We start from the raw sequence: 17,051 nt of genomic DNA, 5'->3' as shown, positions 1-17,051 counted from the left end.
TCTCATTTGCCCTGCAAAACTGTGCCTGAATTGTTTGTTTGGTCGGATGGAGGCTGTCGTCTACTTGTATGTTTGCAAGGTGTAGAGGCAGAGTTGTAAGATGTTGGTATCGTTCTAAAAAACAGGATGTTGGTACAGAAGAATTAGTCCTTTATACTACTACTCCCTCCGTCCCATAATAGGATTTTAATTTTTTTTCTTGTAATGTTTGACTACTCATCTTATTCAAAAAATTTGTGCAAATATAAAAAAAAAATTATGCTTAAAGTATTTTGGATAATAAAGTAAGTCACAAAGAAAATAAATAATAATTCTAAATTTTTTTTAATAAGACGAATGATCAAATATGTAAGAAAAACTTAAAATCTCTTATATTATGGAACGGAGGGAGTATTAACTATTTGCATCTAGTGTAATCATAACATAATCAAAGCACGTAGGGCTCCAATTATGTCCGTTTCTTCAAAAAAAATTTCCCCTCTGTCGACGCACACGTATTAGAACTCCTCGGCTGTGAACTTCCTCGGGAAATTTTGCAAAAAAGTCCTCCAGTTTGTGAATAATTCGCATGTCCTGACTTGCTGATGGTTTTTCTTATGAAAAAACCCTCATGTTTCAGACAAATACAACGCAAAGAAGAGAAAACTCCGCTTTTAGGGGTAGCGCTGTAAACATGGAAAACACAAGGGTTTTTTCGAAAAATAGCCAGACATATATTCTTCTCCCAATTCTTATCTGGCCGCTCCCCCAATCCTTATCCGGCCGCCTCCCACCTCTTCCCCTACCCTGCACTATCGTCGTGCCAACGCGCCCCCGCGTGGCCGTCGCTGCCATTGCGCCACCACAAGGGGACCGTTGCTGGTATTCCCTTTCTCCTCCTTCTACTTGGGCTGGCGGAGGCAGTGGCGGCGGATTACCTACTAATTTAACTTGTAAATAGGTTTATGGGTTGACCCATCCACGTGCATATCTAGATGGGGCAAGCCAGGCCAAGATACGAACACCCACGGATCACGACTTATTTGATCTATAAATGAGCTCGTGGGTCATCCGCTTGTATGTCTAACCATGTTTCCCTCCGCCGTGGTCTTTATGCCAAGCTTAAACGCTTGTACAAGCTGTAGGGGAGGAATATCTTTTTCATGTACATAGCCCATGAGCTTTCCCTGGTATCTAGTTATTTTATTTCCTCTAATTTTTTTACTCGTTACATGCAATTGCGCCTGTCAATAAAGATGAATAAAAGACTCAACATTAATAAAAGACCCACCAGTTAAGTTCATTTGCTTTCACTGTCTTTTATGTCTTTGAAGCAACCTAGGTACAAGAACAAGTGTGAGGTGATATTGCATTCGCAATATACACCCGCATACCAACATCACCCATGTTTGTGCTACAACATGATGCTTGCACATTCACGAGACGAGACGTAGCATCCATGACACAACGGTTGCTCGTCTCCACATTCACTATACAATGGTTTGCATGTTTATCCTCTCCTCACTAAATTTGAGGTTGAAGACTCTTGTCATGAACGTACCTGAAAATTAAACTTAACTTTTAAAATGAGCTTGGATATTTCAGCTAGAGTATGTGACTTGCCTGCTAATATCTTGCATACTATCTATTAATTGCATTTTATCTTGTGCTTTTGAACATATATCATAATTAAGAACACATATCATCTAAGTGATTCATAAATAAGAGATTGATAATATGACCCTTGCTTTCTTCTATTGAATCCTTGGAAATTTTATAAAAAGAAACAATATAACTTTACCTACTACTTCTCATTGATCTTTTACTTTTAACAAAGCCAAATGTCGATCTTATTGATAAACCTTATAGATATGTTGCTTGTATCATTTTGAGCTTGGTCAAATGGTTTAGACCCTTGTTAGGTTCTCTTCACCGTTTTCATGATCAAAGATCTTGTGCACATCTACCATATATTGCTCTCCCTCTACATTAGAGGTTTAGTAAAATATTCCATCCACCATCACATGCTATACTTCTATACCAAAAGTCAACATCCACCAAATAAAGATTCCACATGATTATGATTCTACATCCTCCTATCATACAAAAATGAGTCATCATTCCATTTTCCCATTATTTCACATACATATTCTTTTTCACACACATGTGCAAAAGCTTAATGCAAGTATGTCATTCTTATTCGCTACCCTAAGCTCCACATAAGCCTTATTAGAAAGATATGATAAGAAAAGACAACAATAATGCCTTAGTTAGGATTAAACACAATGAGTGATACGAGAGAATCAACTGAGGAGTATATAAGTAAAGTTATATTTTATGGGTGAAAAAATCCCGAGGTAATTCATTAGAGGAAGGTGTTGACGGTTGTTATCGATCAGTTTCGCCCGTCAATATTACCAAAATAAGAGAGAACTAGTTATGCTTGCAATGCATATTCATGTAAAAATAATATATATTCCACTAGCACTAGGAATGCTAACCTCTTGCAGAGGATAAACATAAATGGAGGAGAATCGGCAGCAAAATAGAAGATCGATCAATCAGACACGGTCAAGAATCAGACTTGCGGACAAATGGGTCGAGAACACCAAATCGACAAGACCCAACAAGCCCAAAATTCACAAGTCTGCGGAGAGGAGCAAACGAGGAGGCCGCCAACCGAGATTGGGCTGGTTTGGCCCAGCCCAGGGTTCGGCTGAACCCCTGGGTTCGACTGAACCTGCCGTGCAGCCGCTGGATCCAGGGTTGGCGCTGGACGGTGTGGATGGCTCCCCTATGGCGGTTGGAGGATATTACCGACCTTTCCAACCGCCATAACCATCATTACAAGGCTATATAAAGACCTCACTCTGTCCATTTCAACACACACCTCAAGCAAGAAGAATCAAGCTCTCTTATTAGTTTAGTAGTGTTCTCAAGCAAGTGGAGTATGAATAGAATAGGAATCTCAGTCCGGGAAGTCTTCGGAATGATTCGGGTATGGCTCTAGTAGCTCCGCTCTCTTTTGTAAGACTTGTACTTTTATTAGAATATTCTTCTTTATACTACTCTAGTATTATATTACTTTCTGAGTATATGAATACCAACTTTATTGTATATCCAAATTATCTTGGTTACAATGCTAGCTTATCTGGGTAATGCAATGGCGTGGGTATAATGATCGTGTATACGATGGCTCTATGTCATGACGATGATATTAGAGTAGTATTTGGTAATTTAAGCGTGGTGTTTAGATTACTGGATATCATTATTTGGGGTTATATGATGCGGAAGCGAGGTGGGCCGCTATTGGTGATAGCTCAGTACAGGTATTCCTCCGCGCGTGTATATAGTCCTAACTTACTTTCCTGGGGAGGATACTCCTCTGTATTTAGCCCCAGTTGGATGGTCATGACGGACTGTCGTTAAAAACTCGGCAATCAGGGGTGGCTTCTCGAAGCACCAGGAGGGCATTAGAAAGAGGGTCTTAGCTAAGTAATCATATAACTAGGATGCATGTATAATATGTATATATACTTGAAGTATAGGAATAAGTTCTTTCTATTTTTTTTCCACTTAGCTTAGATAATTATGTATGAGAGTATTAATGTTTTTGCTTCGTGTCACTCTACCCTTTGGATTACATTAACCCTTGTTTAGACTTTGATTATTACAAGTAATATATAAATTATTAGTATGGTTATCTCTATTATAATCTTCCCACGTGATTAAAAAAATACGATACCCTTAGAATACTCTCGGGTGAAATGCTATAATGGTATATCCGTGCGCTTGCGGATGAACTCTGTAACCATAATACACCAGAAGTATTTCTGCGTCATTGTCGGGAATTATATTTCTAGTAATGTCGTTATGAAATACTCCCTCCATTCCAAAACATAAGGCACAACCACCCTTAATCCAAAGACCAAGAAATAATTATTATTATCTTGTAGTTTGGATCATCCTAATAAATACTAATGCATGTAAAAATAGGATTAGATAACATGAGAGTGGAGGATTTAAAAAAGTAATAATTTAATGGAGAAGATGTCATAGTTAATTGCATGCTTGCATGTATGCCTGATATTATGGAACATCTAAGAAAAGTGGTTGTGCCTTATATTATGGAATGGAGGGAGTACCAACAGAAGGTAAAGGCGATTTGAATCAAGGTCAATCCATTCTTCAACACCGAAAATGATATGGAAGACACTTCAAAAGTTCATAGGTACAAGTATAGCTTGGAATACTTTCTATGTTTGCATCATTATACATGAAGCTTTTGCTCTATTGAATTCAATGAGCTTTACTCAGGGACAAGTAAAGGATAAGTGTTGCGGTGTTGTTGACAGTCGTTAAGTGCAAACTTTAACCGAACTCCTGCATAAAAGAATACAAAATATATTATCAAACTTAGTGGTAGGGGTTTATTACTAACCATTTCCATTGGTATTGGTAAATATTAGTATGCAGGTTTACCGTAATATATAAAAAGTAAACTTTAGTAGATATAGATCATTGTTCATATGGTGCAATATACTAGTGCACAACAATAAAGAACAAGATATGTTTTCAACAGCACAACAATACATGTTGCTTCAAATCTATACCTAATTAAAAAATATGCAAGGTTTCTGTGTGCCCCTTTCGTCCGTCCCCCTCCCGCGACTCCCTCTCTTGCTGCGCTTCCGCCTCCTCCTCCCGATCCCCGCTCCCCGCTCCCTCCTCCTGGTGGCCTCCATCTCTCTCCCTCGTGATCCAAAAAATCGTCCGATCTACCCCCGTTGTGTGCCCTCCCCCTTCACCCGCAGACCTTCTCCCCCTCACAACCCTTTTCCTCTTTGGCCCCCTCCTCCCCGTCGCACCTCCTCTCCCCTGCGTTCCTTCCCTCCTGCGCGTTCGACGAAAACGGAACCGCCTCGTCTGGGAATGCGTTTTGACGCACTCACTTGCGCACGTTCACCACCAGAGCTCGTCATTGTTGTTTCTCTCTCCGTCGGGACCATGTCGTTGTTGTTCCTACTATTTTGGTTTTCTTCATTGCTCTTCCCAGTGCCCCTCTTCTCCCCTGCATTCCCTCCCTCTTGCGTGTTCAAAGAAAATGGAATCCCCTCGTCTGAGAACGCGTTTTGATGCACTCACCCGCCCGGGTTCACCACCAGAGTTCGTCATTGTCGTTTCTCTCTCCGTCGGACCATGTCGTTGTTGTTCTTGCTATTCTGGTTTTCTTCATTGTGCGTTCACCACCAGAGCTCGTCGTTGTCATTTCTCTCTGTGTCGGGACCACGTCATTGTTGTTCCTGCTATTCAGGTTTTCTTCATTGCCAACCGCCACCATCTATAGATGAGTCATATTGTGGGACACGTCTGGCCAACTTACTTGCCGCTGTTTGGTCACCAGAGAATCGGCGCCCATCTTCCTTTCTCTTTTGTTTCTTGTTTCGGCTAGGGAAGACGATGACAGTGTTAGTCGTTTGTTTCTTCATCTTTCGTTCTTCCTACGCGTTCAAGGAAAAAGTAACCCCTACATCCAATCGTGTTCATCCCCAGAGCTTGCCGTTACCCTCCCTCTATCAGTACCACGTCATTGCCAACCGCATTCATGTTGATCTGATTTTCTTTGTTACCAACCTCCACCATCTATGGACGAAGGCACTATTCCTTCCTGGCCTAGCCTAACCATGCTCCTGGACCGCTCACATAATATTTAAACAATATGAATATGAATATAACAGAAAAATTCTAATTTATCTCAATGAACGGGTATATGTTCATAATTAATGCATAGATCGGATTTGCATATATGGGCTGAAATAAGTTTTTTTAAAAATTTTTTAGCTAATTTCAGTTGTTTTTTCATTTACAATATTAATTTGAGCACTATTTGATCTATTAAAAAATATTAAAATTTTTTAATTATCATTCGGGCCAAAGTTATTTGTAGTTTTATGTTGTTATTATATGATTATATTTCCTTCGGTCCAATTGTGATATATAGTTTAGTATTTTAATTTAACCATATTTCTTTCAGTCCAATTGTAAAATGTGGCTTAGAATTTTAATTTATATCGATGAATGTTATTTAGAATCCGTTGCAACGCACGGGCATTGTGCTAGTTATAGAAAACATAAGTTGGATACAAATGTTTGAATACACAAATTTACTCCAAATTAATAAAATGACATTGATAGAATATATATATATATATATATATATATATATATATATATGTATACATATATATATATATATGTATATATATATATATATATATATATATATATATATATATATATATATGTATATATATATATATATATATATATATATATATATATATATATATATATATATATATGTATATATATATATGTATATATGTATATATATATATGTATATATATATATATATATATGTATATATATATATATATATATATATATATATATATATATATATATATATATATATATATATATATATATATATATATATATATATATATATATATATATATATATATATATATATATATATATATATATATATATATATATATATATTCTTAATTTTAACTTTTCTCTCATTGTTCTTGATTCAGATATTGGAAAGTTCTTAGTTGGCTGGAGTGGCTGGTGCAGAAACCGCCGCATTGCTACTTTCACTGATTTCAGCACCAAAGCTCTTAGGAGTCCCCTCGATGCTGATCTCCTCAAAGTTTTGAGGGCTTATACTATAACTTCCTTGCCCACCCTTCCTAGATCTTCGCAGCATCACTAGTCGTTCTGCTACCTCCTTCATATCAGGTCGTTCTTCAACCTTTTCTTTCAAACACTCCATTGCCAGCCTGCCAATTTCTTCAAGGATGAGGATGTCTTCTTCAATTTCAATATCCTTGTCGAACATCATTCTCCCACTATTCTCTTTATCGTAGGACTGCTGGAACTCAATGATCAGGCTACAATTTTCACCATATATTGTTGGCTTTCTACTTATGAGTTCAAGTAGTACAACTCCAAAGCTATACACATCACTCTTCTGTGTTAAATGACCAGTCTTATGGAACACTGGGTCTATGTAGCCCATGCTTCCTACCACAAACATGGTAAAGTCTTTGTCTACAGTAAGAAGCTTGGAAGTTCCAATGTCTGATATCTTAGGGATGAACTTATCCGTTAGAAGTATGTTGGCTGGTTTGACATCGCCATGTCGTATGGTACGATTAGTTGAGGAGTGCATGTATCTTAGACCTTCGGCAGATTCAATTGCAATGTCTAGGCGTAAGTGTAATGGTAGAGGGATATTGCCATCACCATGGAGAATATCTTGCAGATTGCCATTAGCCGCAAATTCATATACCAACATCGGAACATCCACCTCCAAGCAACAACCCAAAAGTTTGATAATGTTGTTGTGCATCATTTGCGACTGAATAATTACCTCATTTGTGAAATCATCCTTTCGTGCTTCATTTACCTCAATTGAGGTCTTCACAGCGACAATAGTATTATCTCCAAGAGTCCCCTTGTATACCTTACCAAAGCCTCCTTGACCAAGAACCTCTGAATTGTTCTTTGTGATCTTTTTTAGCTCATCTTTGGAAAAAATCTTGACATTGTCCACTTTCTGTAGTATTGAACCACCATTCTTTTTGAAATATTCATTCATTTTCTGCTTTTGAAACATCACAAGTGTGATAAGAAAAGTGACAATCAGGAAGGAAAAACCCAAGCAGACACCTACAAAGAAAACAAATTCATGTCAATTGTTATTACCATTTTGGTTTAGTTACTGATGATTCTAAAGGTTAAAAAAGCTAAATTTAGGGCATACGAAAACTAAAAATTCCCACACTATAATCTGGAAAAAGAAAATACTAGAAATTCTCACCTTAACAGGGAAAAAGATCTCAAAGTAGAATTCAATTGCAAACTCTCTTAGAATAACTACTTAAATTTAGGAGCTAGATCTCAACATGGAATTCAATTTGGGTATTAATTCAAACATAAATATGGACTAATACATATTTTTAATGCGTGTTATGCATGGATGTTAGGGATTAGATTTGTTTACGAATTGGATTTATTGTCATGCTAATCCAATAAATTGGGCTTTCCTTTTGTGGGTATTCAATTTTATTCCAACTCTTTTGGAACAAAGGAACAAAAAACGCAGAAATAGGAAAAACACGTGAAAAACTAAGAAATTTCAACATACAGTTTGTGAAACTTGAGTTATTAGATCACATGAATATGTTAGGGGAGAGAGATAGATACAAACACACCTAACAAAGTGGAGGAGAATTCAAACCTCCTTTCTTTTTCCTTTTGAAAGTATAGGAATTCTCTCCTTTTCATAGGATTTTAAGATACTTCACAAAGATGGATTATTGTTGAATTTTCTCTCCAATTAATATGAAAATTTTAGTTCTTACGTAATAATGGGTAACTTCTACGAGTGCATCCTATTAACATCAACAAATATTTCTATAATCAAATGATTCAATATTTCTCCAAAAAAAATCAACGCCGCCTTGGATTATATTATCCCTAGCAAACTACGCCCCTGTGTTGCCCTCCCGCGCGGGCAGCTCGGGGTGAAAGCCCTAGCCGCCGCCCCACCCATATCCCCCAGACCCATCTTCAACTCACCGCCGACGGAGCGAGCCGGGATGACGGCAATAGGGAATCTTTCCCAGCGGCGAGCCACCACTCATGTGAGAGAGGTGGTGTGACATCCCGGCCCAATAAGGATTAGGCCTGTGTGGCCCATGTGAGCTATGTGCGCATGTTTAGTACCACCTTGCTAGTTTAGCACGAGTGGAACCGACTTATAAGGCCTCTTCCCTCCAACGACATCACTCCCGGGTTAACCCTTTTACACGAAGCGAGGACGAAAGTGTAAGTGGGGTGGTGTGTGTAAGTGGGCCCGCTCGTTGGTTGGGCTGGGCTACGCGGTTCTGGAGGGAGGGCTGTTACAGGTGGCACAGCGCCGCGACCCAGCGTGGCGTTGCAGTGCAGTGGTGCAGGGATGGACAAAGGGCGAAGACGCAATGTGGCCAGGCGACGGCGTGAGGCGGCTCGTGGCGATCAGGCGACGGCTAGATCCGGTAGGTGCAACCGAATCCGTCACAACCGTGGCTAGATCCTTACCTTCATGGCCAGATCAGGTGGCGGCTTTCGTCGGGGTTTAGCAGGGGAGTGGGTGGTGGCATGAGTGGCGAAGCAAAGTAAGGCCGTGGAGATGGTGAGGTGGTGCGTAGCTGTGGAGGTGCCAAGCAGCACAGCCAGTGCCAAGCAGCGCAGCCAGTGATGGGAGGACGATGACGCAGTGATTACCGGTGGCTGCGAGACGCGGCTACGACCGATGGAATGGTGCTGCTGGCGAGGTGCGGCCGCATGATCTAGTGACGGCAGCCGATTTCAGGGCAAGGCGATGGCGGTGAAATCGGGTGGCCTATGGTGGCGGTGATGTGGGCTTGGCCAAGGTGGCTATGGCGGCGGCGTGAGGTGGGGGTGCAGGCTTGCGGCGGACTCTCATCTAGATGCTAGTCCTCTTGTGGTAGTGCCTTGCCGCCATAAGATGGCCATGCTAGCTGGCTAGTGCGGGGGAGAGGGGATCCATTATTATCTCTCACCCTCGCCCTCGCCAACCCAATTGTGTGGATGGAGATTGGGTGTGCCAGACGTCGAGCTCCTACTTGATGGCCGGCTGGGGGTGAGGCATTGGCATGGTGGTTGTGCATTGAAGGTGCTCAGTTGGTGGTGGTTGCTGATGCGAATAGGTGCAATTTTGGCATGGCGGTTGGAAGATTACGGGTAAAAGCTAGCCTATTTGGGTCGACAACAGCAACGCTTGCGGGTGCTGCTTTCCCTTGGTGCATTGTTGCAGAATCTCTCCTACTCCCTCCCTCTAATGGATTTCTTCAGGTGAAAACCACGTCCTGTCGCAGGACGGGTGATGATGGTGGCATTCTCGGCGTCGTATCCTCCATGGAGGCATCGTTTGAGGTTCTCTTTCCATAGGGGAGCCATGTACCTATTTGTTCTTCAATAGTGGGTTTCCGGTTGTAAGCGTGATGTGTTGTTTTTCTTTTCCTAGCTATAGACTTCCAAGGCTATAAACTTGTATTTTTTTCTGCTATATCAATACAAAACTTTGCACTATTTTGTGCGGGTCTTTTTTTAAATATTATCCTAGCAACAACATAAGTAATGCATCTTTGTGTGACAGGTGGGTCCAAATTAGTCCAAACATATAAAATTGCAACTTCCTGATAACATACTTTAATACTGTTGTAGTTCTCCGAAATGCCTAATTCAAGTTTGTAGAAAAAAACTATTAGTTTTGATAAAATAGTTGTAGCTTTTTGAGATGTACTCTATGCAAAGTGATCAGCACCAGAAGCTTTTATATCGATCGAGGCCTAACTTTTGCTAGTGATATGCATTTGCGTTTGATGCATCAAACCATCAATTTGTATTGGTAGTCTGTGCATGGAAAATTTTTTAGGTAAACGGCACAAGCATCTATGGTTAGCTAGCTTCATTTTTTTACCAACTTTTACACGAGAACTAATACTTACTTGCTCCGTTTCATATTACACTAGAACGGATACCCTCATCTCAATCGGGCGGTAAGCCCCATCTCAATCGGGCATGGCGTCCGTCACAGGCTAGAAGTCACTGATGTGAAGAGCTATCTCAATCGGGCAAACGGCCGTCACGGATGACCCTTATCTGTGACGGGCATTAACTTATGCTAGAGTTAATGCCCGTCACAGATGAGTATATTCCAAAAATAAATAAATTTTATTTTTTTGGCTAGCCCTCACGCGAGAAGTTCAACCGGAAAAGTAATTGTAACATGTTGGTACGAGTATTCTATTAATCCTATTATGCCCTAGGCCAGGATGTCAAATTGGGGTTATTAAATGATTTCAAATGGAAAAGTCACCAAAACCAAAGTTGTAGAACTCATTGAGGTGCAAAATTTTTATTTTGGTCATTTCTCCATCTGACTCTATTTAAACAATTTGAAATTTGAAATTCAAAGTTTAAAAAGTTCAAATAGAATTTTAGATCAGTGAACGACTTCAACTGAAAAAGTCATCAACAATAAAGTTGTATAAATCATAAAAATCTATAACTTTTATTTTGGTCATTTTTCTATATAACATTTTTTGAACCGTTTGAATTTAAATTTAAAAATATGACAAATTCAAACAACATTTTCAAATACTAAATGATATCAACTGAAAAAGTCATCAACAACAAAGTTGAATAACTCATCAAGATCTAAAACTTTTATTTAGGTCATTTCTTCATGCGACAAAGTGATAGTAACATTGTTAACAAAATTAACATATCTCTTATCTGGTTTTATAAACTATAACACATATATGTAAAATTTGTGAATAATATTACTAACATTTTGTCAGATGAAGAAATAACAAAAATAAAAGTTTTAGATCTTGATGAGTTATTCAACTTTGTTGTTGATGACTTTTTCAATTGAAATCATTTAGTATTTGAAAATGTTGTTTGAAGTTGTCATATTTTTAAATTCAAATTCAAATTGTTCAAAAAAAATGTTATATTGAAAAATGACCAAACTAAAAGTTGTAAATATTGATAAGTTATACAACTTTGTTGTTGACATTTTTTCCATTTGTAATCATTTACTACCCGTAAAATTATTTTGCTATAGTAAAATTATTTTTCCATTTCATATGAAAAATGGAAAAATAGTCATCGGTGACGGGCTTTAGTTAATACCCGATAGAGATTAAGTATATAGCCCGTCACTGATGAGTCATCTGTGACGGGCCTAGTTGTTATCTCAAACGGGCCTCAAGTTGGTGCACGTCACAGATGATGGTCATTTGTGACAGGCCACAACTTGAGGCCCGTTTGAGATATGGAATGTTATCTCAAACGGGCCTAAAGTTGTGGCCCGTCACAGATGATGGTCATCTGTAACGGGCCACAACTTTAGGCCCGTTTGAGATATGGAATGTTATCTCAATCTGGTCTAAAGTTGTGGCCCGTCACTGATAGGTGTCATCCGTGATGGGCTTAAGTTTTATACCCATCTAACATGTCTGTGTGACCATATCTAAATCGGGCACTTTTCGGCCCGATTAAGATGACTTCCTTGTGACGGTCCGCTATTTCTAAGCATATTAGAGCCCGTCACATATAGAAGGATATGTACTAGTGTTATTACTCACCTTGGGTTTGTCACAGGTCGAACATCTTCCAGTTAGATTAAATTTATAAAAAAAATACTGACATATATTACATCAAATTAATTAGTTTTATTAAATCCATCATTGATTATATTTTCATAGTGTATATATTTTGTATTAAAATTGTTCCTATATATTTATGTAAACTAGGTCAAACTTAAATAAGAAGTTTGACTTATAATAAATTCAATATAACTTATATTATACAATGGAGGGAATATCCTTCAAAACATAATTCATTATGGCTAACACAAAAACAAAAGGGTAAAACCCCATGCTTGCATAGGTTGATGATGACTAGTTTAATTTTAATAATTTTTAAAGACTGACACCGGTGGAGAAATCATCTTTGGTCGGTCAGCCAAATTTCACAATAATCCCGGTTCTAATAAAAACCGGGACTAAAAAGCATCTTTAGTCCCGGTTTAAAAGTTGAGGGGTACTTTTTTGATCTTTAGGTTGAGGGGTACTAAAAATTATTTTTACTCCCGGTTCAAGAAATTGTCGGGCTCAAGACAGACCCCAACTATTTTTACTCCTGGTTGGTATAAACAACTAGGACTAAAGATCTATTTTTAGTCCCGGTTGTTTATACCAACCGGGAGGAAAGAGCACCTCGAGCCACGCGCGCCATCTTTATCCGCTCTCCTCTCGATCTCCTCTCATTAATATTTCCTCTCCATCCCTTCCTCTCCCCTTCATTTCCCATCTGATCCTTCCTCTCCCCTTCCCCTTCCTTTCCCGTTCGCCCCTTTCCCCTCTCTGGAGCGCCGGCCGGGCGGGAGCGGCGGCGGCTGGGCGGGCGGCTGGCCGGGCAAGCGCGGCGGGCGGCCAGCCAGGCGGGAGCGGCGACGGCCGGGCGGGCGAGCGCCTGGGCGGGAGTGGCGATGGCCGGCCGGGCGAGCGCGGCGGGCGGGGCGGGCGGGCGGGCGGCCAGGCAGGAGCGGCGACGGCCGGGCGAGGCGGCCGGCCGTGCGGAAGCGGCGGCGGCCATGCTGGCGCGGAGGCGAGAGGACGGGAGGCCGGCGGCACCCTCCCCTCTGCTGCCGGATTTTTTTTAATTTGTGATTCATTAGATTTGATCTGTGATGTATGTGATATTGGATTGGATTTGATCTGTGATGTATGTGATATTGGATTTGATCTGGGATATATTTGAGTTGTGGTGTATTTCTTTTAGGATTTGTGATGTATTTTTTGTTTGAGAATCTGTGATGCATTTCTTTCTAGATCTGTGATGCTAGTTTTCTCTTTAGATGATTTGAGGATATGATTGAGGATATTTAGGGAGCAGATCGATTTGAGAAAAAAAAAACAACCGGGACTGCTCTCACCATCTTTAGTCCCGGTTATTTCACCCGAGACTAAAGATGGGCATCTTTAGTCCCGGATAACCAGGAGTATAGGGGGTTCCCACCCGGGAATAAAGCCCCTTTCTCCACCAGTGTAAATTAGTATGAATGCTTTGGTTTCGTAGAAATAAAATGATCATATATATAGGATGCTGTAATCTACTATGTGTTACGTGGACGCTAGTCCAAACACTTTTGTCGTGTAACAGTAACATGCTTTAATTATGAAAGTTACCTCAGTTATTGCTTGGAATATTTGAAAAAAATACAATTTAATCTTATAGCAAGTTTAATAATATAGCCAACTACTAGTTAAAAAAATAAACTATCATATATAGTCAATATCTAATATCAATATATATTACATTATTAATACCTAATCCACTCATCTCTCATATGGTTTATTAGAGTCATCACTGTAGCTGGCTATAAATCTGTAACCCGTTTTTTCTCTCTCTCATATAAATATGATGTAGTAATTTGTACAGTCCATTTACATATTGTACTCGTTCTTATAAAGTTATTCTCTTGGTTTCCTCATGGAAGTTGATGGTTAGGACAGAGCTAATTAATTAAGTCTGGATTTACTACGTACAATCGATCCTTTTGTGCAATGATGAATCATGGATTAGCACCTTATAATCCCTTTTATATTTATGAGTTTTGCTTAAAGTGTATATATTTTGTAAAGTTTCAAATAAACACCCATTGACCTAGTTAGCTAATAATTCATTTTGTAGGTGCTTAATTATATAAAGAGTAAATTTCACAAAACCACATATACTATGACCAAACTATCATAAAACTACAGATTTAACTTGGTGTATCACAAAACTACACATTTAACATCAAATTTATCACAAAACTACACATTTAAGATGAAGTGTCACAAAACTACACGTTTAGCAACTAAATTATCATAAAACTATAGGTTTAGAACCAATTTAATCACAAAGTAATAATGTTTATAACTCCACCATAACAATGGTGCTAGGGATTTAAACTCCAAAAGTTGTAGTTTTATGATAAGTTTAATATTAAATATGCATATTTTTGTGATAACTTGGTCAAAATACATGTAGTTTTGTGAAATTTACTTTAATATAAAATATAAGCTTGAAACTAACAAATTAATAAATGTGGAACTAATAATTAATAGAGATGCAATACGTATATATGGACGTACCAAGTGCAATTCTTGATGCAACGGGGAACTTAGGAGTGCACTGTTGTGTCTTTGCATCATTAGACTGGTAACCTGCGTGGCAATGACACGTGTCATTGCCTGGGATGTTGTTGCATACTCCGTTACAGTGATACCGCTCGGGCGCTAGGCACTCGTTGATGTCTGCACACATATGCATGGTAGTATATATAATTCATCCGTTTCAGACAGGTTATAATACGTTTTAACTTAATTATTCTAAGATTAACTAATTATAAAAAAAAATTAGTAATATTTATAACACCAACATAGTTTCATTAAATCTATAATTGAATAAATTTTTATAATATATTAGTCTTGGAATAAAAAATATTACTATTTTTTTCTACAAAATTAGTTAAATTTAGAGGAGTTTGTCTTTGAGTAAAGTTAAAAGTTTTATAACCTTAAACGGAGGGAGTACTAATTAAGAGTTAGTAATATAAATTGCTGTGGGCTGCATATACATATATACTCCCTCCGTTTCTAAATATTTGACGCCGTTGACTTTTTAAAATATATTTCACCGTTCGTCTTATTCAAAAAATTTAAGTAATTATTAATTCTTGTCCTATCATTTGATTTATTGTTAAATATACTTATATATATACATATAGTTTTACATATTTTACAAAAGTTTTTGAATAAGACGAACGGTCAAACATGTGCTAGCTAAAAAGTTAACAGTATCAAATATTTAGAAATGGAGGGAGTATATAATGGGTACGTACCCAGACATCTTTGCCCTGCTTGTCATCGTAATACTCATAAGGGTTCCCATGGTAGGCTGGGAGGCACCTGCAGAAGTAACCGGGGCCGTTGGTGGAGAAGACGCACTCGCTGTTGTCGCTGACGCAGGCGTACGATGCAGCTGGTGGTTTCTTCCCCAGCGCCAGCGGAGGACAGGCCGAGTCGTCGTCGCGGATGGCCCAGTCCAGCCACACTGGCATGTTCCGGTTCAGGTCCTTATTGAGGTCAGACCTCTGGAAGACGTACTCCTCCTTGGCCACGAGGAAGGCGTAGTCGCAGGGGCTGAAATCTACCTACTTGGTACGGTTCCACGAGTCGAAGACGAGGGTGTTGTCGGTGAGGCCACCGGGGATGTCGACATGGCAGCAGCCGGCACCGGCGCACTTGCCGTCTTGTGCGCTCCTAGAGTCGTTGCAGTAGGCGATGCAGCCGGTGTAGTAGAGGTACGGGTATAGGCCGCCCTCACTGTTGCCGTTCTTGGTGTACACCATGGTGTTGCAGACGAGGACGACCAGCATGTTCAGCTCATCGGAGATGCGGTACACGCCGGTCTTGTTCAGCTCTACCTCGCCGTTGAAATCTTGGGTTTTTGTTGGGTCGTTGTAGCACTTGTATGCCACCGGCAGCATCACCTTCGCCATTGGAGGCGACTCCACCGACAGGTTCTGCACGATGCTCAAGCTGGTGGCCGCCAGGGTCGGCACCAAGTCGCCGCTGCCGTTCCTCGTATTGCACTCGATCTCGAACCCAACGCCGCGGGAGCAGTTGGGGCCGATGCCGAATGGGTACAGGATGTCCACGTCGCCGCACCTTGTCTGGCAGCTGCCACTACCGGCACCGGCGGCGGAAGAACCCACAACCACAAGCAGCAGCAGGGCCCCTGATACTGCTACTGCCCTCAACACCATCCACCACATATCTACCTATCTATCTCTACTTCTTCCTTGGCAGCGCGCTGGCCTACAGTCATATATATATATATAGCCGCCCGGCCGCTTATCCATCATCGATCATCGAGCTACTAATTAACTACTACTATACTCAGCCATGCATCTAGCTGTCATGCATGTGTCCTCCCACTACATTCATAACTAGACCTGCAAAGTCTACCAAGTTAGTCAATATAAATTACGTATTCCAACCTTGTATAACTTGGTTAGAAATAAAAACTTGATAGTGACCGATGTGTTAGAAGGACCCCTTTGAATGTTTCTTTTAGAAAAGCAATTATAGAGAAAAACTTGGAAGAACATGGAGTTAACATTGCTTCAAATGTGGTGAGTGTCAATTTGAATGATAGGCAAGACCAATTCTTTTGCAAGAGCAATAAAAATGGGTTGTTTTACAAACTCCATGTATAAAGCTCTTATGTTTAATGGTGTAATACCTAGGAAATCTTTAATTTGGAAGCTAAGGATTCCTTGAAAAATTAAAATTTTCCTTTGGTATATTGAAAGGGGGTGATTCTAACAAAAGATAATCTTGCTAAAAGAAGATGGAAGGGTAGCTTG

The 17,051-nt window shown here is 39.7% G+C and overlaps 1 protein-coding gene across 1 annotated transcript; it reads right to left on the bottom strand.

Annotated features, from left to right (window-relative positions):
• Positions 1-6,599: 6,599 nt before the first annotated feature.
• On the bottom strand, positions 6,600-16,448 carry LOC107277075 (wall-associated receptor kinase 2). The gene is made up of 3 exons (XM_066312642.1): positions 15,845-16,448; positions 15,522-15,733; positions 6,600-7,655 (listed from the first exon to the last, which is right to left on the bottom strand). The coding sequence occupies exons 1-3, from the start codon at positions 16,446-16,448 to the stop codon at positions 6,600-6,602; spliced, it is 1,872 nt and encodes a 623-aa protein (XP_066168739.1).
• Between the last annotated feature and the right edge of the window lie 603 nt (positions 16,449-17,051).

Source organism: Oryza sativa, chromosome 7 (assembly GCF_034140825.1).
Source record: "Oryza sativa Japonica Group chromosome 7, ASM3414082v1".
Taxonomy (NCBI): domain Eukaryota; kingdom Viridiplantae; phylum Streptophyta; class Magnoliopsida; order Poales; family Poaceae; genus Oryza; species Oryza sativa.
Note: the sequence above shows the minus strand (reverse complement) of the source record. Positions and strands in the feature narration are given on the sequence as shown.

Coding starts and splice junctions, on each gene's coding strand:
- LOC107277075 (XM_066312642.1), bottom strand. CDS start 16,448: ATGGTGTTGAGGGCAGTAGCAGTATCAGGGGCCCTGCTGCTGCTTGTG. Junction 15,734..15,844: donor CGTCTTCGACTCGTGGAACC/GTACCAAGTAGG, acceptor GGAACATGCCAG/TGTGGCTGGACTGGGCCATC. Junction 7,656..15,521: donor AGCAGGGCAAAGATGTCTGG/GTACGTACCCAT, acceptor TTTCAAAAGCAG/AAAATGAATGAATATTTCAA.